This window comes from Myotis daubentonii, chromosome 4, assembly GCF_963259705.1.
Source record: "Myotis daubentonii chromosome 4, mMyoDau2.1, whole genome shotgun sequence".
NCBI classification, from domain to species: Eukaryota; Metazoa; Chordata; class Mammalia; order Chiroptera; family Vespertilionidae; genus Myotis; species Myotis daubentonii.
This window is the reverse complement of record NC_081843.1, coordinates 22,952,820-22,979,178: the sequence shown is the minus strand read 5'-3', so window position 1 is coordinate 22,979,178 and position 26,359 is coordinate 22,952,820. Positions and strand designations below refer to the sequence as shown.

The 26,359-nt window shown below is 43.5% G+C and overlaps 1 protein-coding gene across 6 annotated transcripts in view; it reads right to left on the bottom strand.

The window, feature by feature from the left end:
- SNX29 (sorting nexin 29) overlaps positions 1-26,359 on the bottom strand; it is a 438,387-nt gene that overhangs the window by 376,504 nt on the left and 35,524 nt on the right. For 5 of the 6 annotated variants that reach the window (XM_059693199.1, XM_059693196.1, XM_059693200.1 and 2 more), the window contains 2 exons: positions 16,145-16,269; positions 301-481 (listed from right to left, as the gene is read on the bottom strand). In XM_059693199.1, coding sequence (XP_059549182.1) covers positions 301-481; positions 16,145-16,269 — 306 coding nt within the window. The remainder of the gene's footprint in view (positions 1-300; positions 482-16,144; positions 16,270-26,359) is intronic. The other variant, XM_059693201.1, reaches the window with a different exon arrangement.

The window sequence follows — 26,359 nt, the reverse complement described above, 5'->3', positions numbered from 1 at the left end:
ACTGGAAAAGAGCCCGAACTCAAATTCCATGAAGTGAGGAGCAGGCTGTTATCTGTGACCATAGATCACACCCCACACCCCAGCCTTATTAATAATGAGCATGTAAGTGCTTGCTCTATGCAGGTGCTGTGCTGAGCCCTTTACAGGCCTTCTCTCATGTAACAAATGAGACTGACTGTGAGCCGGCGGGGGGGGGGGGGGGGGGGGGGTGCCTAGGGTGTAAATCCAGGCTTTTGACTCCAGGTTCCGTGGTTTTAACCACTCGCCTACACGCCCTCCCAGAACCCCACCAGTGGGTACCTGAGCCTGCTGCGGTCAGCCAGGAGCATGTGCAGGTAGCGCTCCAGCGAGTGTTCGTTGAGGGCGCAGCGCAGCCAGGCCCGGCCGCGGCCCACGTCGGAGGCGATGTGGCGCAGGGAGTAGAAGCGCTGCAGCTCGTGCTTGCTGAGGACCTCCTTCACGTAGAACCAGAACACGGGCTCTGCGGAGACAGCGGGACAGGCGCTGTGGCACTTGGCCTGGGATGTGCATCGCCTTTAGTAACGTTCCCTGAGCATCTTTGAAGATTGTAAAAGAACTACTTCCTTAGCACAGAAAAGGAAGATACCAAAGAGTATACAGAAAATAAAAACGACCTCAAGTCCACCATCCAGAGATGGCCACTGTTAACATCTTCAAGTATTTCCTTCCACTCTTTTTTCTGTACTTTTCTTTTTTTTATACAAAATCAACATCTGTGATAGGATGAATTATAACCCCCAAAGATAGTCATGTCTTAATCCCTGGAACCTGTGAGTGTTAGTTTATATGGCAAAAGGGACTTTGCAGATGTGATTAAGTTAAGGACCTGGAGAAGGAGAGGTCATTGATTATTCTGGGTAGTCTCTGTGGCCATAATCATCACAAGTATCTTTATAAGAGGGAGGTGGAGGGAGATAGGACAGAAGAGGAGCAGGTGACATGGAAGCAGAGATTGGAATGATGCAGCCAGCAATAGTCACGGAATGCTGGAAGCCAGAAGATTCTACCCTGGGGCCTCCAGAAGGAACCAGCCCGATGTCATCTTCACTGTAATCCAGTGAAATAGGCTTTGAACTAAGCCCTTCGTAAGTGTAAGAACATTAATTTGTGTTGTTTTCAGCCAGCAGCTTTGTGATAATTTGTTATAGTAAGTAACTAATATACCATCGTATTGTGTGTATTGTATATGGGTGCAAATGTATACATGCACGTATATACAAATACACACACACACACACATAATTTTATACCCTCATTTGTTTTTTCTCGTCTTTATCATGAACATTTTCCTATAACATTTAAAGATCTTTGGAAATATGATTTTTGATGGCTTCCCTGTTGTTTATTTCTCTACAGCGGGGAACATGTTATGTTACCAATTTTCCCTATATACTGCTTTGAACATCCTTGTACATAACTAGTTGTCCTCATTACCAATTCCTTGGGAGAGAGTTCCATAGATTTGAGAAAGGAACAGATGTAAGGCTTTAAGGGAAAGCTAAGAAAGTTTGTTTTTATCCATAAAATAGTAATTGTACCTCCTCACATCCCCCCTGTTTTTATCCACACCCACACAGATATTTTTCTAGTTGTAATTCTAGTGTATACCTAATTTTGTAATCAATTTTCTTTACTTCACATCAACACTTTTACCTGCTGCCAATAACAGTAACAACAGCAACAGCCAATACTATTTATTAAGCATTAAGTACATACCAACCATTGTAGTAAACATTTTATATATGAACTCAGTCCTCATAACCACCAAGGTCATGTCCATGTCAAAGGCAAGGTCCAAGGCCTGGACAAGTGAAGGAACTCACACAGCAATTCACAGTAAGCAATACAGCAGAAGGGACTGAGAGCTGTCGAACGACAAACCACAAAATCACCCTGCCTTGCCAAGTGAGGAGGCGTCTACAGTCTTTAAAATGATCATGTTCACAAATGCTCAATATACTAAGAGAAAATACTGAGTCTGCTACCAGACAAGGATTCTAATCCAGGAGCCTAACAGGTCCCAAGACCCCTCTGAGAATGTGGCAAGGTCTGTGAACCTTCCCTCCAGAAGGATGCGCAATACACACATCACACACTGGGCGCTGGGTTAGTACGCTCGCTCTAATATTTCAGCTCAGCCAGCATCGACTGCCTTCTGACCAGGAGCCATGGACTGGGCGAGACTATGGCCTAGCAGGCAGAGACTGGAAGGACTCGTCTCCAACAAACTTCCAGACTAGTGGACAGAACAACAGGTAAAAGACTGTTCAGTAGAATGACCCTGAGCAGGTCACTTAAACATGATAAGGTTTGGATTCCTCTCCCTTAACAAAAGGCCCAAAGTGCAGAACATCCGGGTTCCTGGGGTAACTGGAGAAAAGGGAGGTAAAGCACTGAGCACAATGCACAGACCATGATGACTAACCATCGTTTACTTAATAATTACCTTCTTATATGAGAGCATTTGTGTTGTTTCCTCTTTCCCTTTTTCTACTAACAGTATCTAAATGTGTATGTACAGGGAGTGTGCATACATACTTCTGGATGGATCATGCCAACCTCTGGGATCATTTACAATAAACGTCCCAAGAATGACTAGAAAAGCCACCAACAGGGGAGTTCGCTCAGGACCATCTTCTGTCTCGATGCCTAAATGCGACACTAATCCCTTTCCCAAACCCAAACTGCATGAGTGTGCTAACCGCCTTCTTTCCACTCGAAGCCTCTCTCAGAAACCACAGCAGGGGGAGTTTGGTGAGAGCAGTACCCTGAGTGGGCCCGTCAGCAAACCTGTTTTGAAACACACCAGACAACCATCCGGATATCCATCACCTTTAGCATCAAGTGACTTACACCGCATCTCTCTTGAAAACTGCAGTCACCTCCCTCTGACCTTGAATGCACATGAAACACTTCAAGGTGTGTTTTCACCTCTCAATTTCCCAAATTGCTTACTGCTACAGAAGGCTTCTAAAGCTTGCCAGAGCGATGCTGATGATAAGAATTATCTCAGCAGGGCTCCGCTTCCACTGCCAGAATTAATGTGATCTATTTAAAGTGCAGCTCACCTGCCACTTAACGCTCGCAGTGTCTGTAATTTAATTTGGAAATACACACCGATCTCTTGCTGCTTTGAAACAAGGGGCTAATTCTAAAAGTGGGTGAGAGCTTCTGGCTCTCTCAACTTCTGAAAGCCATCTGCCAACCAGAACAAAGAGCCAGGAAGGGGTGACTGAGGCTAGCCACCTGGGGCCACTCGTTAAAAGAGGATAACTAATAGCTCGGGGCCTTTGGCAAAGTTTCTAACAGGCCTCAGCTTTAATCGATGCCAAAAATTCAAGAATTCATGCTTTGGAGTCCAAAGAGGACCAAAACCTTGCCTCAGATTCTATGTAAGATTGTATGACCTTGGGCAACTTATTTTGTTCTTCATCTTCCTCTTCTATAAAGTGAGCTTTGCTCTGAGAGAAAAGAATAAGAGAATAAAACATACATGAAAAGCACGTAGTGCCAAGGCAGACAAACAATATCCCTTTCTTCTGAAAGCAGCACCCCTCTTTCCTAAGGGACTGTGTTCTGTCTGAAGGTGCCTTCTGACTACACACCTTCCCTTCCTTACCTAGGTGGGCAGGTAACACAGGCTGGGCAATGGCCTGGCCACAGCGGGCCCTAAGCCTTGACATGCCTCACTAGCCCACCCTCATCCGGGCCTTGTTTGATATTTTGCACATGTGGATTTTTATTGTATTAATCTTGATTTTTTTAATATTGCAAGATAGATATTCTTTATCTGGTTTGCTGTTAGCGAGGCAGCTAGTAAGAAAGGGAACAAATGGACTCAGACGTTAAACCTGATTCACTGGGAAGCCACAGCACTCCCAGGCCCCCAGGGAAGGCGGCTCCCTCCACCAAGGGGACCTAATTCCAGAGCAGGCAGGAAGAATCTCCCTGGAACAACCCAGGGAGTTTGAGGGAGGAGTGGGAGAAATTCCTTTACTAGACACATGGGCAGTAGAAACCGATGACAAAGCAGAACTTTGAGGAAGGCACAGTGGTAGCCAAAATGGTGACATAAAGGGTGGCATCTAGACTGGAAACTGAGAAAAGGACCAACCTGGATGGGGAGGACCCAGCATGAGCCCAAGAAGGACTGGGAAAGAGATTGGTTAGTCTGAAAGAAAGCCTGCTCTCTCCCAAGCCTGAGATAATATAATTCTTGGTAGCATGTGTTCACCCATTCGTTGGCGGGCGTAGCAGCCATGGGGCTCCGACAGCAGGCCTGAGCGGGGCAGGAGCCCTGGGTGATGACATTACAGTTTGGGTCCTGATCTTCCTGGTCAGCACTGATGCTCACCAGGCCCAGGACTTACTCCACAGTGAGACGAGCTAGGCCACCCGGCTGTGGATAGGACACCTGGCACCTGGGGAATAGTCCTTTGTTTTCACTCCAATAAATCTTACCTCTACATCTCATTCTCCTACTCGTGGGTCCCTCAAATGCTTTTCTCGTGGTGTGGAAGAACCTTATTTCCACTGACAACACTCACGTAAAAGTTGTGGCTAAAGTGAGTGCCTGACTGGCTTCATCCCAGTCCCAGTGAAACCGGACACCCAAGGGGTCTGGGCTGCCTGTCACTACTTAAGCCAATTAAGCAGAGACAAGGCTGATTCATATATGACCATTTATTCCAATAATGCCGGCGGTATGGGAGAGAGCAGGTCATCCACAAAAATTTGCTCTGCAGGCTCCCCCGCCCCACCCCACCCCCACCCCCCCACCCCCCCACCGCCCCATAAACCAGCTGCTTATATCAGGTAGGACAAAGCTTACAATGGGGAAGTAGGGATTACAGGCATGAGGAAGTAGGCTATGCAGACTGTGTTGGGACTCAATTGTGTGGGCAACAAGGTTGTTCATCTTTCCATGATAACAGGCAGTTCTTGAATGAGAATGGACAGCATTCCAAGGTTATCTCCCAGGTCCAAGGTTGACTCCCGGGTCCCAAGGGCATACAGTCCCCAGCCAGATTAGAATGTCCTTTCTTTAACCAGAACAAAGCAATCACAGTTAACAGCATGATTAATATTTCCCATAACCACAGCTAGTCCCCTATATTCTATTTTTGCCGCTAAAATCAGCCCTGGACACAGCATCTGCCCCACAACCAAGGGTCCTCCCTACAACTTGTACCTGAACCAGAAGTGAGGCCTTATTTCCTTCCAAAACCGAAGTCAGCAAACAATGACCCAAGGGCCAAATTCGGCCCACCACCTATTTATGTAAGTCAAGTTTTACTGGAAAACAGCCACCCATTTGTTACTATATTATCTGTGGCTGCTTTCCTGCTACAACAGCAGAGCTAAGGACTGTGAGAGACCTACGGTCTGAAATATTATCTCGTCCCTTAAGGAAGAAGTCTGCCAACCACTCTTCTAGAAGTAGGAGCTCTGATAATCTCGTAAACCTGGAGCTACCTGGGACCATTTCCCCCCTATCAGGTAGAGCAAGCCCACCTAGGAAAGATGCCAACCCATAGAAAAGTGGGCTCAGAGAGACAGAGAGAAAGATGTGGGGATGCTGAGCCCTAACCAGCTCAAGCCCTAGATTTCTCAGTTACTTGAATTAATAAGTGCCCTTTTTTTCTTTGTCTATGTGGCTTGCTGTCACTCATAACCAGAAGAAGTCTAATGCAGTGAGAGAGGGTATGTTCTTCAATCATCTAACAATCATTTATGGAGACTGGCAACAGGCCAGGCACTGAGCAATGCCTGTGTGCACTGAAGGGGCAAATGCGTTGCTCAAAAATAAACAACAACGGCAAAAATAATTGCTCAACAATAAAAAAAAAAAAAAAAACTACAAGTTGTAAACAAATAAAGGTTTTTTGTCTCACATACCTAGCCTAGAAGTAGACAGCAGGTTCAAAGGCTCTGTCACAGGCAGAAGCTCCAAACTCTTGACATTCACCTCACTGTCTCAGAGGACTGTCACCACAATCAGAGCCAGAAGAAAGAGGACAAGACAAAGCCTTTTTGTTGTGGACCAATGTTTGAGAAAGACCACCGACTCCAATTAGGTCTAAAACAGCAAGTGAGGATTTATTGAAACTGGCCAGTGACTGCCTCGGACTTCTCCACGCAGGGAGCAAGCCCAAACAGCAGCAGCCTTGGGGTCAAGCAAGCTTTTATTTGCACAAACCACAAATATCCATCCTAACTGTTACAATGCTCTACAAGCCACAAACATCCTTTTACAATACTCTATTCAGGGTTCTCACGCACAGGTGTGCTGACCAGGGACTTCCAGGGCCATGCATGGCCACCCATCCTTAGCCATATCCTTGGTCTTGTCAAGTCTCAAAACTCGGAACAGGTCACCTCAACCTTTGCTAAGTCTAAAATTTTCCTATTGCTACTTTAAATTTGCTGTAAGCCTAGTGCACTACATTTTTGAGGATCCACCAAACTATTTTCCACAGAGTCTGCACCATTTTACATTGATACTTTTTTGTCTGTGTGAAGATAAAACTGCCTTTAATTCTCTGCAACTGAAATTAAGTGTTATTAATTCCCTTTCAGTTAGTTCTTAAACTTAGATAAAACTTACATTTGCCAATTATAGGTAACTTGCCCACTTCAGGCTTTTTAATTGTGGTAAAATTCACTTAACATAAAATTCACCATCGTATTCATTTTAAAGTACGTAATTCAAAACTTGATACATTTTTAAAGAATGAATAAAGGCACACCAATGTGAGAGACTTCAGTAGATTTAAATTTTAAAATTAACATCCCTACTGACTCTATAGAACAAAGGCCAATTATCTTGGTAGGAGTAGATGGAGATCACAAAAATGAGCAAGGAAAAAAGGATGAGTTGCCACTGACGGCCCCGTATGTCACCTGGCTCCTCCACCACCTCCCTGTTTTCACTTCGTTCCACTCTCCCTGTCACTCGCCCTGATATAGCCTCACTGGTCTGGTTGTTCATCCATTATACCTACCCAGCCAAATAGGAGATGATGAGGCCACCCAAAGATCAGCAATGTAGAAAGCCAACCCATCCCTAAAGAGCCAGAGGAACAAAAGAAAGAGGTAGTGTTACCAGGTAGGACTGCCAGGCAACAGCTGGACTATGGCAGAGGCACCTGGGAGGGGAAGGGAGGAGGGGAGCACCTAAACAGCAGGCCACGTGGGACCTCCATGGACCATGAAGGAAGCACAGACACTGCTGGAGATGCCACCTAAGGGGGAGGTAAGAGGAAGAAATAGTCTAGCTTCCTTCTTCCTCCCACCTTCTAAACTCATTACCACCTCCCACCGGCCAAACCAAAATGGAAGACAATGGGAAGAGAGCCTGGGAAATAGAGCCTGCAAAGGAAGGACAGAGAATAAATAAATTTGAGAGCACCAGCAACTGACTGGTACATGCTTCTGAACTGGTGAACCACCTGGAATTCCTTCCCCTAATAACAGTATGGCTAATTCCCTCATTTTCGTTTTTTAAATATATTTTATTGATTTTTTACAGAGAGGAAGGGAGAGAGATAGAGAGTCAGAAACATCAATGAGAGAGAAACATCGATCAGCTGCCTCCTGCACATCTCCTACTGGGGATATGCCTGCAACCCAGGTACATGCCCTTGACCGGAATCGAACCTGGGACCTTTCAGTCCGCAGGCTGATGCTCTATCCACTGAGCCAAACCAGTTTCGGCTAATTCCCTCATTTTCTTAGGTCTCTATTCAAATGTCCCCAGAAAGAGGCTGTCTGGCCACTCTGCACAGAAGTGCAAAACCTCCTCCCGTGGCAGACTGCTAGCTGGTCATCCAAATCCACCCTCCCTTCTTCCTGAACCACCAGACAGACTATATTCCCGGCCTGCTCTACCAGTTTCCTCTCTCCCCAGGTGCCCGTCACAGGCCTGGTGCACTCACTTCTGCCATCTCTCTGGTCCTGTGAGCATCTGAGGCCTGAGTCCCAAACTCTAATACCTCAGGAAAGCCCACTTGGCATTCACCCACATTATACGAGAATCTTCAGCAGTTCCTTCATTAAAAAGTAGGGATCTCCTCTAGCACCAAAGAAGCAGGACTTTTAAAGTTAAGTGTCTTGTTTCCTTCTAGGGCGTAGTACCCCATCCTCTGCTGAAAAGCCATTTCACACTGTCAGGAGCCAAGCAAAGGACCCATGGAACCAACAAGCTGGATAATTATGGACTAAAAACTGACAATTATGAGGACAAATCTGGGTCTCAATTTACAACACACCAGGATCAAACACCTCTGAAATAGCCAAAGGTCACCTTCAGCCAAGAGGCAGCAGTCCAGCAATACCAGATCCTAATACGTTGGTTGGGACAGTTTCATGCCCCTTAGTAAATAGCCACTGGCCTAAGTCCTCAGGCTCCCCAGCTGCCAAGGACCCTCCCAGGACCCTGTGGACACCCCCATAATCTAGCACCTCCCAGGTCAACACAGAAGCCGGTTAAGGGACAGTGCTCTGGCTTCTGGCTCCCTCCCTAAGGCCAGCAGTTTCCTACCAGCTGTTAAACATGTTTATCACACCCCTGGACAGAACTCAGTATTTTCTTAGCACCTTCCACAGACATCCTTCCAAGGACTCTTCACCAGAAGTAGTTGATTTGCAAGTTCACAAATACAACAGAGAAACACAAAGAGAGAACTGAAAACATTATAGGGACGGGAGGGTGGGGAGTTGACTTCCCCTCCATCAAAAGGTTGAGCCCAGGGTTCTCCTGGCACATGCAGCTTCCTCCAAAATTAACTTTCTACAGAAATGAAATTGTAACCCACAGTGATCCAATGAAGCAAAACGTAAATTCTGCTTTGAGTGAAATGCAATCAACCATTTTCAAAAATCCCCACGGACGATTAAGGAAGTTCGTTTTCTAATTTTACAGATGAGGTATGTTACTATCACCTGCTTTTCAGTGGACTTTGAAGATGTCCAGAAAGCAGACAGTGGGGCTCGACTGCCCAAGAGAATGAGCGGCATGGCCTGAGTCTGGGTCCTTGAGTCATTATTCTGAACTTAGTTTTTTGGCTGCCAGCCACCTTGCAATACACTGGATGAGCAAGGATGGTCCCAGTCCTTGACCATCGAGAGAGACAGTCAAAAAAACAGGTTTGGCCAGATGGTCTCAGACACAACTCAGCCTAATAGCAGTCATAAACAGTAGGCACATGAGTGTGTGTGGCTCTGTTCCAATAAAACTTTCTTTACAAAACTAGGTGGGGGGACATAGTTTGCTGTCCTCTGCTCTGAGTGATCATAACTCACTCAAACCTTGATGCATAATTTACTCATGAATTCAAATTAGGGGGATCCTGATCTTTCAGAGAGCCCTTTTTCTGGAAATAATGTGCCATTATCCTATATAATAAAAGCCTAATATGCAAATTGTCCCCTCAACCAGGAGTTTGACGGGGGGGGGGGGGGGGGGGGGAGGGGCCTGGCCCGCCAACCACCCATGGCCCCTCCCCCAGCTGGTCCTGCCCTGGCCGGGGGAAGGGAGGCCCCAGCTGGCAGCCAGCAGCTGCTAGGGACCCTACTGTGCACAACTTTCATGCACTGGGCCTCTAGTTATTAAATAAAAGTAGAAGCTTAGAAATCACAATCATGTAGACCTGAGTAGAAATCCCAGCTCTGCCACATATTATCTCTAAAACATGAAAGCAATTATTTCATTCCTTTGAGCCTTATTTTCTTCATCTGTAAAGTGGGGACACTATCATTCACCATGCAGAGTCATTTCAGGAATAAAATGGCACAATGAACATGAAGAGTCAAACGAATCCCCTGGGTCACAGGAGCTGCTCAATATGAGTATCTAGCAAACACCAAGAAAGCCCATCTGTGTTCGGCCCATTAATCAGAAAGAGCAGAGAACATCCAGGTGTCATTTCCAAGACTAATGTGCTAATCACCTCTGTCTCCCACTGGGGACCAGGGGCATTTGACTTTTTTTTTTTTTTTAAATATATTTTATTGATTTTTTACAGAGAGGAAGGGAGAGAGACAGAGAGTTAGAAACATCGATGGGAGAGAAACATCGATCAGCCGCCTCCTGCACATCTCCTACTGGGGATGTGCCCGCAGCCCAGGCACGTGCCCTTGACCGGAATCGAACCTGGGACCTTTCAGTCCACAGGCTGACGCTCTATCCACTGAGCCAAACCGGTTTCGGCCGACTTTGTTTTTTAAGTTGTCTTACTTTTCTCTATAGTTTAAATTAGGATGTTTGGGGATACAAATAAAAGGCTGAACTCAAAATGGCTTAAAACCTTAGGGAATCTATTATTTTGCATCACATCAAGTCCAGAAGTAGGGCAGCTCCAGAGTTGGTGAAGTAACGTTAGGAAGGATCCAGGTACTCCCCACCTCCCTGGGCTGCCTTCTTGCTGTACTGGCTTTGTCCTCAGGTCCGTTCCCAGCAAGGTGGCAAGATCATTGCCACAGCTCCGAGCATCAGTCTCAGGCAACAACCCAAGGCCATGTAATAAGCCTTCTTTTGTGTCTCTTTAAATAGCAAGAATCCATCTTAGAAGCCCCTCAGCAGACTTCTTCCTTCTCTTTGGTCAGAACTGTGTCTCGTGTCATTTCCTAAACCAACTACCGGTAGGATAATTCTGATGGCTGGGCTGCTCTGACCCAGATTCACTGCCCTGGGGCTAGCTTCTGATCCAAAGCTATTGGCCACCCAGCATCTTTACAAAATCAGAGTTCCATGAGCAAGACAGAAGAGACAGAACTGCTGGGCAGGGAACAACCAGTGTCTGCTATAATTATTCACACTAACTGGAAGGGGACGTTTAAACAAACTGCAGGACGAGACTCAGAAAATGCAGATCCCCTCTCACCATCACCAAAACGAGCACTTGTATGGACAAATCCAGTCACTCATCCCAAAGTATGAGGAACCAGCTTGCACGCTGACAGGGCAGACTCTCACTATTGGGGCTTGGATCCTAAAGGTGACCTCATCCCAAGCTTCTCTGGGTCCTTTGCAACCAACTAGCTGGGCAATCTGTTCAAGGGATCTCCGTTTGAGATGCACGCTGCTTCCCTGGCCCACCAAATACTCGACAAGACAAAGCTGAGTTGATGGCATATCTGCTTATATTGTCTCGTCTGCCTTACCAACATTTCGTAAGTGAGGGATGTTTAGGGCAAAACTCTCCAATTCAGAAAGAGGAAGAAATCTGAATGCTAAGCCAAAAACAAAAACCAATAAAACAAAACACCTAGCAGACAACAAACCAGGAAATGAAGATATCTGCAGGCACTGATGAAAATCACCGCAAAACTGAAGGAAACTGCCTGCAAACCCTTCCCCAGGCTAGTTTCTCTCCGAAGGAAAACGTGGGGCCTGATTTGTAAAACAGGAACCGGAGATGGTCACACACAAGGTGGCACATCTTCTAGCTACGAAATGTTAGCCTGGGTTAGACCAACTCTCTCACGCACAAAAACAGCAACTTAAAAAGCCAGACAACATTTTTTTTAATTAAAACAAAAGTGAAGGACTAGGAGGGAAGGGAAGTCCACAGACACGAGTCCTACATTTAGAGCCTTATTTTGCCCTGGAGGCTTTTCCCATGAAGAGGGAAGCTGAGCTCTCAGTATTCCCACAGGGGCTGAGAGGGGAAAATTAGGCTCGGGCATGCTGAGGAGAAAGCGCACTGGTAATCACCTCAAGGATGCAGCTGTGCACTGGACTAAACTGTGTCCCCAAGAAATTCATGTCCACCTGAAACCCCAGAATGTGACTTGATTTGAAAAAAGACTCTGAGCAGATGCAATTAGTTAAAATGAGGTCCTACTGGAGTGGGGTGGGAACTAAATGCAATCTGAGTGGTGTTCTTCTGAGGCGAGGGCAGGACACAGAGAGACAGACACAGAGGAAAGGCCATGTGAAGACAGAGGCAGACATTGGAGTGATACAGCTACAAACCAAGAACACCAGGGACTGCTGACGCCAAGGGCTGCTGACAACCACCAGAAGCTGGAAACACACGCGGTCTCATAGCGTCCAGGAGGAACCAACCCTGCTGACACCTACACTTTGGACTCGGGCCTCCAGAACTAGGAGAGCATAAATTTCTCCCTGTTGTTTTAAGCCACCCAGAGTGTGGAATTTTGTATGGAAACTCTGAAAAACTGAAAAGCCCAAAGAACTGTATCCCAGAAGTAAGGCAGAAGCAGAAATACAGGAGCCCTCACAAACGCGGAAGCCCAGGTGTGAGCTGGCCCAATCCCTGACTGAATTAAATTGGTCTCCCTCTACTCTACCTGCCTGAGAAGGAACAGCAAATCCTCTCTGAAGGAAGATAACACCATCTCAAGCTTCAAATTCACTCTACAATCCTTCATACACAACATCTGGCATTTGGTCAAAAATACCAGGCACCTACAAAGACAAGAATATATTCAAAATCCATTATCTGAGAGATGTTTACACTCAAAAGCTACTGAATTTTAGGTAGGAACAGTGCGAACAGTAACAAAAGTGCAACAATAAATGTCAAGCAACACTCTTATCTCAAGTGTCAAGGGCAATCGGGGAGATGGAGACCGTGGTGAACTAGAGCACTTTTGCCAACATACAGAGGGCAGGAGTATCAGGCTCCAATCAAAGTCAGTAGTACATGTGGGCCCAGAGTCGCACATCTTCAAGTTTAAGAAAAGTCAGAAATTCATATTTCAACATAATATCTCATATTTTTTCAATGTTGGCAACTTAAAAAAAATAATTTTTTATGTATACTGTACAGGGCACCAGTTTCCAATCTCAGTCCCGCATGCACCCGAACCCCAGATGACCAAACGCAGTCATGCCTCTGGCAGACTCAGCACTATTTACAGTACTGTGATTTTCAACAACATCATTTTAGTCAGCCATTACTTTTTCAGCTTTTCTCTTTTCAAAAGGTAATGTTGCCCATTTGTAAACAGAGCTAAGGCAATAGCCTTGTGGATCAATTCACCCTTATTTATCCTCTCCTGTCACTTTCAATGCAGTTAACTGAGCTAGAGTGGTCTACAGAGGAGGAGCAACGATGGGCATCCGGCCCAATGCCAGGGGAGGGGGCAGCTGGGAAGAGCCAGGAATTTGACATCAATCTGACCTGGGTTGGAATCCTCAGCTCTGCCATTTACCAGCTGTGGGAACTTGGGCAGCTTATTAACTTATTTGAGCCTCACTGTCATCCCCTGAGAATAAGGACACCGTCATCTACCCTGGAAAGGAATTGCCAAGTTTCCCTCAAGCACCAGCTCCAGCAGCTCTGGACTGGACTTTGCAGGCACTTTCTCAGGGGGTCCCTACCACAACCTGCAAGGCAGAGCCTGTTATTAACCTCCTTTTGCACATGAGGAAACAAAGCTCAAGGGGTGGGGGTGTCCCAGAGACCTCACGTGTGACAAGTCACTGAGCAGAGATTTCAACTCTGTCGCCTGACTGTAGAGTCTGATACAAGCTGCTAAGTTACATAAAGGGCCTAGCCAGCAGCCAGCAGCCAGCAGGGGCGAAGGAACAGCACGATGCTCATTTCCACCAGGCTTCATTTGCTTCACTCCGCCCGAAAGGTCATTCCAGTGGCTTTAACAGCCTCAAGAAGCCACTGATCTGATCTTTCCCAGCTTTTAGTTGAAAGCCCACCGCTCCCCTCTCTCGTGAGGCTTTTAATCACACGTTCAACAGCAGGAAAGAGGTTTTCATCAGCCAAGGACTATTCTGCACCGGTGAATGGTTCTTCACACTACCGACGATGACAGCAAAAGCCCCTGGCAGGCACTCAAGTGCTAACCCAGTTTGGTCCTTCCCTGCTTCTAAGGGTCTAGGAGGCGGCCCAGTACATCCTCCTCAGAGGAAAACAGAGCCAGAGACCCGTTCATCCGCCTCTTTGGGATGCAGGTGCAGAAATCATGCTAAGATACAGGGAAGTGGCAAGAACGTGAGTGCTGGAGATGCCTTGCAAACATGTTGGAACCTCTCTGATTATCAGGGCCAAGTAACAAGAAAGACAAGAATTCTGGTCTGGATGGAATGGAAAGAGCCATTCTTCATGGCTGAAAGGTCAGAGAGCCTTAAGGCGGATGAGATGCAGAAGAGGTTAAATGGTAAAAGGGTGTTGAGGAAAGATGGCAACTAGTTAAACATTTATTAGGTGTTATGAACAGAAGCAGATCTTCACATGAGATTCTCACTGAATCCTCCTGACAAGCCCCCAGATAGATGAGACTACCCTCCTTTACAAGTGAAAACGACTAAAGCTCTGAATATTCCAGGGCCCTACCAGACTTAGCCTCACAGTCTGACAGCCAGGGCTAGGGCTGCCTCTGCCATGGCCGGCAGCTGCCATCGACTGGATGGAAGCAGAGCCAGAGCCTCACCAGTATCATCAAGGTGGCTCCCCCTCAGACAGGAACGATGGAAATGAGGGGACTGTGGGAAAAGCAATGTCCTTGAACAGCTTCTCAACCAGCCCAGAGCCCTCAGCCACCCCCACACAGGGGCCGAGGGAAGCATCCTGGACATGAGACAACAGGACTGACATCCGAGGCGGCAGTTAGCAGTGATGCTGACGTTTCTCTGAACCGGCCCCGCACGGCCATGACTTCATTTTAAAGGAGGAACCCAAGAGCACAGGAGAAAAATCAACAGTGACAGGAATCCCTCTTGCAGCTTCCTCTGATCCCAACAGGAACCACAATAATTTCTGAAGATGAGCAACCGGTGAGATGAACAGGCATCAAAGGTTTGTTGAAGGGCAGGAAAGAAAAGGGAGATACACCAACACAAAAGAGAAAGAAAGAACTGCAAAAGGCTCAGTCAGCAGGGAATTTCCACCAACAACTAACTTCACCAAACACAGTGAGGTGGTTTTTAGCTATGAAAAGAGGAAAACTAGCCAAAAATGACACATTATACACTAACACTGTACACAAGAAAGATTTGGGAATTAAGGGTGACAACCACAAGCAGAGTCTAAAGGAGCGTGCTCTCTAAAGTGGGGTGGGGGGAGAACATAGGATGGTTTGGGGGGGTGTTGTTGTTTTTTATGTGTATTTGTTTTATTCATAATTTGTCATGTTTTAGGATACCAAAAGTGATTCTAATGGTTGAATTTAACCTCATCTTCAATCCACTGACCCATTTCATTCAAGGATAATATTCAATATTAAAAGGAACTTAAAACACACATGCACACAACTGCACAGTTTTCATAAAGGTCTATTTCATTCTTGGTGGGTAGCGCATTTAACAGTAAATACTTTTAAATAATGCCCAGGTGACTGCACGGCTGCAACATTCGTAACTGGATAGATAACCATAACCAATTCAACTAGAAACCAACTAACAAGTAACTGTCTAAATATTTTAAGTATTGTTTGGATTGTCAGTATTGGATGGTTTTAATATGATGGTTCAGGCCCAAAGCAAACCACTCTCCGCAGTGTCCTCATCTGTGCGGTGGAGAAAATAAAGGCGCCTACTACTCACAGGGCTGTTGTCAGAACTGAACAAGTTCACTTATGCAGAAGACGGACAAAGTGCCAGGCTTGCACTAAATACTTGCACGTGTTAGCAGTTATTACTATTAGCATTACCTGTGTCATTCAGACATACAGGCGCGTGGTGCTTGGGAAATGCTTTGGCAGCTTTGAAACGGATGGCAGCAGGACGTATACGCTCAGAGACCTGTGTGGTCTCTGTTGCTGTTGTTGAAGACAGATTTAATTATGAAATATCATGCTATCCCCATGCATCGTATTAAAACAGATTACCAATTTCCCAGCAACTGCCTCACCACACTGTGAAATAAGCACCTCTGCTGCAGGCCTCCGAGCCCCTAAAGACGGCAACACGTGGTGCTGGGGATTCTGCACAAAGGATGACTTCACTTAAATTAAGGTGCCAGACAACACCATGACCGACAAGTCAGGCATCCTTACCCGTGATTTCTGCACCACCACGCCCTGCCCCACCCCACCCCCCATCAGTCCCACACAGTGACTGCCTTGCTCACTACTGAATAAAATAAACAGGGAGAGAAAAGACAGCATCCTCTGGGCCACACGTCAGGCCGAGCAGTACCTGTTTCCGTTTTGCTGGAGAAGCCGGCTGCCTGTTTGATCGCAGCTGCTGTTAGTGCTAATCCACGACTCCTCTTCAAGCCATGCTGTAGGACAGCCTCAAACTGGGCACACAGACAGGTCACCCTGTGAGAGAACCAATGATTCATCAGTCCACCTGTGAAGGGGAGAAACCACCAGAGTGGCCCCGCATCTCCAGGGAGCCAGTAAGTCACCAGGTGTGAAGGAACCCAGGAGACACCTGGATTTACAGGCAGGTAATTGCCTTGGGCAGCTCCACACACCTCTCCCCATGTCTGTGTACCTCACATAACTCAGGGAAGCCCACACAGTCTAGCCATAATCATTAGACTGGTGGAAGCATAGTAAAATTCACAAGAAACAAGGGAACATGGAATTGGTGCCAGGCGGCAGGAGAGAGAAAAAAGCCCATTTAAGAGCAAATAAGAGATCAACTAAAGGACTTGTATGCATGCATATAAGCATAACCAATGGACATAAGACACTGGGGGATAGGGGAGGCTAGGGGACTGTCTAGGGCGGGGGGATAAAATGGACACATATGTAATACCCTTTGTAATACTTTAAGCAATAAATAAATAAATAAATAAATAAATAAATAAAATAAATAAAATAAATACAAGAGCAAATCCGTTTGGTGTGGGGAGGGGTGGGTGTTCATTGTATCCAATTCACACATTTCAACTCAAATTCATATCACAGGTAGTTTAAGGAACACGATTATCTTTTAAGAGATTGAATTCACCAGCCTTACAAATTGGAAACATTGTTCAATTTCATGGCCTGTTACATACAATAATGAAATAATATGAATTCTGATTCTTGTTCTTTATTTTGTTGTAAGAGATTATCTTTGAAGTCAGATTCAGAGTTTATGGAATTTTCAATTAAGTTACAATTACTCTGCTTGCTTTTCTACCAACAAAAAGTTGTAATTACTGTGGATTTAACTGAATTCATTTCTCTATAACCAAAGAAATGGAAGATTCAAGAACACATTTGCAAAGAGATGAGGTCACAGCAACTACCCTCTATTTTTACTAATCCTCCCAGCACTCCTTGGCCCTCAGTTGGACTGGGTCTGTGGACTTCAGAGACCCTTCCATTCGCTTGTGCAACAAATATTAAGAAACCCTGAACTTTGATGTGCCAGGCACTATTCTAGGCTCTGATGATACACAAGTGAGACACACAAGGTCTCTGCCTCACCACGTTTGCACAGTTCTAACAGGGAAGACACACAAACAAGTAGGCTAACCAAACCATTTTAGTTGATGAGAACTTTGAAGAAAATAAAACAGGATGAGGTGGTAAGTGGAGAATGGGCAGGAACCAGCTTAAATTATGTGGCCTGAATGGAGGTAACCTTGGAGTTAAAACCTGGATATGACAAGAGGCAGCAGGCTTGGCAGAGGGGCCCAGTGCAAAGGCCCTGAGGCCACCACATCCTTTCCAACGTTGCCTAACTGCAGGCATTTCCTGCTCCACCTACCCCCACGCCTGTAATAATAACACTCCAAGGGTTTATTGTTCTGTGGGTGGTAAAATATTTTCATACCACTGATTCATTAGCTCCTCTCATCAACATTATGATATAGGTAAGGTAGGTAGGTATTATTATCTCCATTTTACACATAAAGAAACTGAGGCTTAAAGACATTGAAGAGACAGCACACATAAAGTACGTAATTAGCAGCACCATCTGTACTCCAGGCCCTCCCCACTCCCATGCTGATCCGAGCTAGTTTCTGCTACACCCCATAGCACCAACACAAACATGCTCTATCCTATGACAAAAGTCCTCTCCCTCATAAACCCAACCTTTACTCAGGTCATCTGTCTACACCAGAAAACCCTGGCACAGAATCAGCAAATACCAACATTTTCTCTCAATTCTGTGCCTGTGACACACATCACTAATCCACCCCAGCATTCTGGGCTACTACTGCCAATGATCAAAGCTGGCTACTGCGGTAAATGTGACCAAAATGAGTTCTCCCCTAGGGAGATCTTAATTGACCTGGATTTGGGTTACAAATCCAGGTCAATTAAGACCAGTGAATCAAGGAGAACACACATGAATCTACAGTCCTTTAGCTTGTGGTGAGCACACTATATAGGTGCTGATTTATAACTATGTCACCTTAAGGTTTTTCATTTCTTCTCACCTTTTTGTTTTTTAATCCTCACTAGAGGATATTTTTTCCATTGATTTTCAGAATGAAGGGGGGTGGGGGGGAAAGAGAGGGAGAGAGAGAGAGAGAGAGAGAGAGAGAGAGAGAGAGAGAGAGAGAGATCAACTGGTTGCCTCCCACATGCTCCCCGACTGGTCAGATTGAAACACAACCCAGGTATGTGCCCTTGACTAGGAAATTGAACCTGCAACCCTTCCATGGTCAATGCTCCAACCACTGAGTAAACTGGCCAGGGCTTCTTCTCATCTTTATTCCGTTACATGGTAACTCCTGCACAATGAAAGGGGCACCCACTTGTGGAGCTCTCTATTTCTCACTTTAGGCGCTCCTATTTCCAAGAATGCTCTCTGCTAAGTGCTCTCTGGCATGACTGTGGTGGGTTGGCTGCCTCCCTGGCATTTATCAGCCTAAGCTTTATTATACAGACATTAATGAATTGGGTCACGTTTTTTAATTAAGTGGGGCACTTAATCAACAGTGAATGTTTTAATATGTGCAAAAAGCACCAAGCAAGGAAAACACTTCAAGTTTTTAGGGCATACAGCTGTTTCCCAGAGGAATGGATAAATAAAACGTGGTCTAGCAATACAATGGAATACTATTAGCGATAACAGGAATAAAGTACTGACACATGCCACGACATGGATGGACCTTGAACATATTATGCTAAGGGAAAGAAGTCAGAAGCACACATCGTATGATTGCACGAAATGTTGAGAAAAGGTAAACATAGAAACTGGAAGTCCATTAGTAATTGCCCATGGCTAGGAGTGAAATCAAGGATAAACTGTCACCAGGGAACTTTGGCAATAATGAGAATACTGTTCTAAAACTGGATTGTGGCGATTGTTACACAATTCTATAAATTTATGATTTAAAAAAAATCACTGCATCATACTAGTACACTTACAAAGTTTAGATTTTTTTGGTATGCAAATTAGACTTCTATAACGTTGTTTAAAAAAAAAAACTTCCCCTCAAGTCCTCAGTAAAGGCTTGATGAAAGAGTGAAGGAGTTAACAAATGAAAAACAAAATAATGTCCTCCTGCTGAATGTAAAAGTATCCACCAGCACAGCTGGACACGGCATGAGCTTAACTAGTTCACTGATAAAATTCTGCAAGCACTGGTTTTCCTGAGGGTTGTCCTATATTTCAAGACTACTTAACCTGCCACATTAGTATGTAATGAGATTCCGGAGAATCCTGTGCTTTTTTTTATGGCAATCTGTGCTTTTTTTTTTTAGGACAGACAGGATCAGTAATAAATGCTGCGTTTTTACAAACTGCATCACATTAGCCTTGCGACAGAAGGGTATATTTCAAATTAATCCTTTCCTTACGTTACAGCTTTACTGGAACCTTTTGGGAAAAACTAAGTAGAAGCATAAAAATGGACTAGATTACCCACAAGTGGAAGCTCCAATGTCACCTGGGATGGAGATGCTTGGACCCATGAAAATCAGTCAATTAATCGCATTAACCACATCTCAGATTTAAGACAATACAATTATCAACTAGCCCTGCTAAAGCAAGGCCATTACATGATGATCATTTGAAATGGACCATGGCCTACATTTATGTTATATAAATTAAGTTTCAAAATGGTTCACACCATTTAAACCATGAATTTTACTGGCAGAAATCAATCCTCGGCTATAGTCTAAAAGTCAGACAAATATTTAAGATAAACAATGCAACAGCCCTAGCCAGTCTGGCTCAGTGGATAGAGCATTGGTCTGCTGACTGAAGGGTCCCAGGTTCTATTCCAGTCAGGGGCACATGCCCAGAGGGGGGTGTGCAGAAGGTAGCTGATCAATGATTCTCTCTCATCACTGATGTTTCTGTCTCTCCCTCGCCTTTCCTCTCTGAAGTAAATAAAAATATATATTTAAAAATAATAATAATAATTTAAAAAATAATAAAAGAGGGAAGTTTAAAAAAAAAATTCTGAAGAGCTCTGGCCAGTGTGGCTCAGCTAGTTGAGCATCCTCCTGTTCATAGAAAGGTCACTGGTTTGATTCCCGGTCAGGGCACATGCCCAGGTTTCAGGTTTGGTCCAGGTGCATATGGAGGGCAACCGACTAATGTTTCTCTCTCATCTCTCTCCATCTCTCTCTCTTTCTCCCAGCACCACCCCCCCCCCCACTTTCCTCTCCCTTTAAAAATCAATATAAACATTTCTTTAAGAAGTGCTGTACAGCCATCACCTCTAACTAGCTCCAAAATGTGTGTGGGGGGGTTTAATTCTGAAGGGAAGTATGTGAAAAATTAAGAGCTACTTGGTAAAAGAATTACTGGTGATATCTTTCTTACCTCTATGCCTTTCTGAAATTTGGCACTTTTTCTAAAAGAAATATTTAAAAAGAATCCACGACTCAAGAACCAGAAATACTGTTACCTTGAGCTTTAGATAAAGAATGAAGAATTATGGTTTAAAAGTTATGGTGAGGAAAAATCATGCAACAATTTAAAATATTTATAGAGAATTTTAAATAGCAATTTTTTAAAGCTTGGATTATAATGATACATGAAAAAAGCATATCTATAAAAAGTTATAAAATGTTTCTAATTCATGAATAAAAAAATTACAATAACAAAAACTATAGCATTAAAAGTTGACTTTTTCAAGTTGACAAAGTGGGAGAGGAGAATTACATTTACAATATTAAAAAATTAAAATAAATCATATTTTTAACAGGAAAGATACAAGCCCTATATAAAGAAAACCATAATATGTTCTTAAAAAGAATAAAGATCAAAATAAATAGAAATACAACTTTCCTGAATGGAAAAATTAAAATATCAATTATTCCCAAATTAATGTATAAATTTAATACAATTCCAACAATAATCACAAGGAGGCCTTGACAGTGTGGCTTTAGTACAAGAATAAACAAATTGATGGAGCAGTACAGAGACTCCCAAATAACCAAATAAATATGAAAATATGTTATATATAATAATGGTAACACCTCAATTCTAATGGGCAAGAGTGGGATATTTAACCACTGATACCAGTAGCTATAGGGCTGAAAGAAAATAAGAGTAAACTATCTCTAAACACAGACAGAACTAAATTCCAGGCAGATCTGCATCAAAGAAAAATAAAAGTGTAAAATAATTAAATGTTAAAATAATAGAGAAAAATACAAAAGACTCTCAGGACAGGATACTTTAAAACCAACATTTTAAAGGTTCATAAAATTAATTGCATAAAATTTTTAAATTTCTACGTGGCAAAAGATATCACAAAAATGACCTAGCCAGAATGACTCAGTGGATAGAGTGTCAGCCCACAGACTGAAGGGTCTCAGGTTAATTCCCAGACAAGGGCCCATATGTTGGTTGCAGGCTCAATCCCCAGCCCTGGTCAGGGCGCATACGGAACACAACCAATCAATGTGTCTCTCTCACATCAATGTTTCTCTCTCTCCCTCTCTCCCCTTCCCTTCTACTCTCTCTAAAAATCAATTGAAAATATCCTCAGGTGAGGATTAACAAAAAAACAAACAAACAAAAAGATATTACAAATATAGTAAAACAATAAATTATATATTTTTTTTTAAATGCTTTATACAACTTTATTTTTAAAAATCTTGTTAATGTACAGGCATTGGCACATTTTAAAAACCACTACATAAACAGCCCTCTCCTATAATCCAGGAAAGTGGAATGTCAGGAGTCAGCAAACGTGGTGAACTTAAAGTGCTAGAACAAAGGCACTTCACAAATAAATGACAGAGAAAATATTTACAGCACATATAACTGAAAAAGGATTAATAGTTATAGTACATGAAGGGCTTTCTACAAATGGATAAAAAGAAAAAGAGAAGAAACTCAAAAAATAATATAAAAAATTAAGGAAGATAAACAAACCAGGAAAGAAGGAAATGTAGTTGGCCAATAAACATATGAAAAGATACTCAACCTTACTAATGGCCAAGAAAGTACCACAATGCTAAGAAACCATTTTAGGACAATCATTTTTAAAACTACAGATCTAGCCCTAGCCAGCATTGCTCAGTGGTTAGAGTGTCAGCCAGAGTGTCATGGGTTCGATTTCCGGTCATGGGCACATACCTGGGTTGCAGGTCCGATCCCCACCCCTGGTTGGGGTGCATGTGGGAGGCAACCAATTGATGTGTCTCTGTCCCAGTGATGTTACTCTATCCTCTCTCTCTCTCATTCTTTCTCTCTCTCTCCCTCCCCACTTCCTTCCACTCTCTCTAAAAATCAATGGAAAAAAATATTCTTGGGTGAGGATTAAAAGGGGGGAAAAACTTTTTTAAAAGACACTGAAATTCATTAGCAATCAAGGAAATGCAAATTAAAGTAACAGTGAGCCACAACTTTTTACCCATTAGACTAAAAAAACTTCAAAACAACACTCAAAACTGTTGTTAGCAAGAAAGAAAAAAGGTAGTCTTCTGCACTGCTGGTAGAAATTTTTAGAAAAATACCTGACCACAACTACTAAAAATAAACACATATTCTCTTTGACAAAGCAACCCAACATCCTGGAAATGTAAGCTAAAGAAATAAAACCCTCAAAATATAAGAAAAGATGCTCAAGGATGTCTATTGTTTCATTGTCTAGAGTAGTAAAAATTGGACACAAAGTATTACTTCATAGGCAACTGTTCGTACATCTGCATTGTATAATATAATGCAGCCTTTTATTTTTTTTTTTTAAATATATTTTTACAGAGAGGAAGGGAGAGGGACAGAGAGCTAGAAACATCGATGAGAGAGAAACATCAATCAGCTGCCTCCTGCACACCCCCTACTGGGGATATGCCCACGACCAAGGTACATGCCCTTGACTGGAATCGAACCTGGGACCCTTGAGTCCGCAGGCCGACGCTCTATCCACTGAGCCAAACCGGTCAGGGGTATAATGCAGCCTTTTAAAAATAATTATTAGAACTGTAACTTGGAAAGATTTTGACAGGGTAATGCTAAGGGAGATAACACAGATGCAGAGCATTTATGTACATAATTCAAGTTTTATAAAACACTGGCAATAAAACCTGTGTGTGTGTGTGTGTGTGTGTGTATTCTTTTTAAAAGACTATAAGAACATGGGGGGGGGCATAAAACAAATAATTCCTCATCATTAACTTCAGTTACCCAAAGGGAGGAAGAAGAACATATGGTAGCGAATAAAAAGACCAAAAAAAAGTAGACAAAAAAATAAACTTGATAATAGTGAAAACTCACAAGGCAGTAGTTTTCAAGATACTATAAGTGTGAAGGTTAGAGGATGGCCAACAGGCATGTAAAAAGAAATCAAATGAATGTTCCACTAGTAAATCAAAGGGGAAAGAGCATCGAGAAAAGCAAGAGTCCTAGATACAGGAGTGAATAAGTGGGAAATGAGCACACATAAATGTGACACTAAGTCATTGGCCAATATCTCCAAGTTTGACTGTTGTCCATAGCCTAGGAGAAAGAAACTCCACACCAAAAGCTTGCTCAAAAAAAAAAAAAAAAGTTCAAAAAAAAAAAGTTCAAAACAACACACATTTGTTCTGATTTCTGGCCACATCCAGCACCACCCAGTCTTATCAATGCTTAGTCCTAAGGCTTCTCAATCCTGTCTTCCCCCAATAAAACCATTTCCACTGCACAGCCACCTCTTGCTGCTCTCCTAGACCCATCTCACCCCTTTCAACCTCTTGGCATCCACAACAGAAAGCTAGTCTCCTGAAATGTAGTCATGTCCTTATCTATCTTTGTTTCTTACTTACCCACACCACACTTTGCTATGTGTATATAGTACATGACCTGATTTTAGGGGGAACAGAGATGAACAATTTTTATGTTAATCATTTCAATGTGTAAAGATAAAACTGTAACAAGCCATCTATCTTTGAAGTCACTGATGGTATTAATTAAGGCAAGACCAGAGTAGACAGGTCCTTGAAATTCCACTTCAAGCCAATCTCTGGCTCATATAGTATACAGATGTGGAAAAAATTGTGAAAATGGTATACAAATAGCCATAATTTAAGAAATAATACCCTGCCCTGGCTGGGTGACTCAGTTGGTCAGACAATGAGAGATTGGGAGTTTGATTCTGGTCAGGGCACATACCTAGGTAGTGGGTTCAATACCTGGAAGGCAATCAATTAATGTTTCTCTCTCTCTCTCTCTCTCTCTCTCTGCCTCTCTCCCTCCCTAAAGAAAAAAAAAATCAATGAAAACATATCCTCAAGTGAGGATTTTTAAAAAAAGGAAGAACACCCTAATGAATGAAGTTCAAAACTTCCCCATGACAGCAAGAGAAGAATCTAGTAATGACTTTCCAGCCCACTCCTCAACACACAGGGCAAATCATCCACGATCCCACCATTTTCGTGCACATCCCTGTACCTTCGCATTTGCTATTCTTGCTGCCTGGAATTCCCGTTCTGCCCATGTGACCACTAAGGACCCTGTTCACACCTCTCACGTCTGGACTATGTAATTATTACTACAGGCCACCATGACTGCCCACAATTTACATGTCTATTTCCCTGATTCAATTTTGAGTTCCTTGAAGACACAACCATCTCATCCAGTTTGCATCCCCAATGCCAGCATAGTGATCTGTAAGTACATATCTGTTGAATGGAGGAGCTAATGAGCAATCATTCTAGCCTTCAGTTTCCAAATCAGCCAAAACACTGGTATGTCTAGACACAGAGAGGAAACATATTAAGTTCTTACTGGGTGTGCCAAGTAAACATTATTACATCTAATCCTCACTACAACCCCAGGAAGTGGGCAACATGATCATCATCTGATTTTCCAGACGGTGCAACAGAGGTCTAGAGAAGCTAAGTCCCAAATTACACAGCTGGTAACTGGTGGTCTGTGGCCATGTGGGCAATAGACAAGTATGTCTGATACCAAAGCTCATACTTAATGCTCATGGCCTCTCTCCCCTATCAGGATGGTGCTGACAGCGCTTACATATTGTTTCCAATGGGCCAAGCACTGCTCTCAACAATTATCAATATAAACAATATAAATATTTGTTAGAATTCAGGCCTGGAAATGTGCTCAGACTTGCTAAATGTCCTAGAGTTCCCTAATTGCTAAAAATACTCTTTTTCCTAAAGAAGAAAATCAATTCGTTTGATCAATATAGTAAAATAAAAGAAAATGCAGTGTAGAACCACCTACTACAGAGCCTCAAAGTGGAAATAAAGTACTCAGGGTGGGGAATAAAGAATCTAATCAATGAACCTCAGAATTTTCCGCCAGGCTGAGAAGAATTAAAACATCTAGTCAACACCTCACACTAATAAGAGGCTGGTAAGAAACTTGTGGCAAATGAAGGTAAAAATCACATGATGAAGACCCAGAGACATTTAACAGAGGAAAAGGAATGCCTGGAAAAGCCATCTGGTTTCCTAAGTGTCCCGAGGAATACACTGCGTTAAGAATAACATCAGGGAACAGCAAAGGGCGGCTGATTTCCTTCTAAAAAGTTCAAAAATGTTCCTAATTCCTCAACAGGTACAGAAAAATCACCAAAACAATCCCTCTTCCCTGGCAGGCTTGTAAAGGAGAAAAAATGCTCTTCTCTGATTTCTTCTGACAGTCAAATGAAAGGGTCAGAAAAACCTGCAATTTCTAAATGTTCTGAGACTCATCCCCAAAGCCATAATGGCAAAGAGATCCAGTGTGCAGAGAATATTTATTTGCCAAGTGTCAAGACATAAAACTCTGATGACTATAACAATAGCTGGAACTTACTAGCTGCCAGGCCGCTCTAACGGGAACTCAGAGCAGCTCTACAAAGTAAATGTTAGTACTACTATCCCTGCTTACGGATGAGGACACTGAGGCACAGGAAGGCTAGAAACTTGCCCACAATCCAACACGACCCGGACGGCAATGCCAGGATTCAGAGTCTAAATTCCAAAGTCCACACTCAGTCTTCTGCCCTGCAGTTTGGGTTGCTATTTATAATTCCAAAAGAAAACTTCCAGATCATGTTCTGTAACT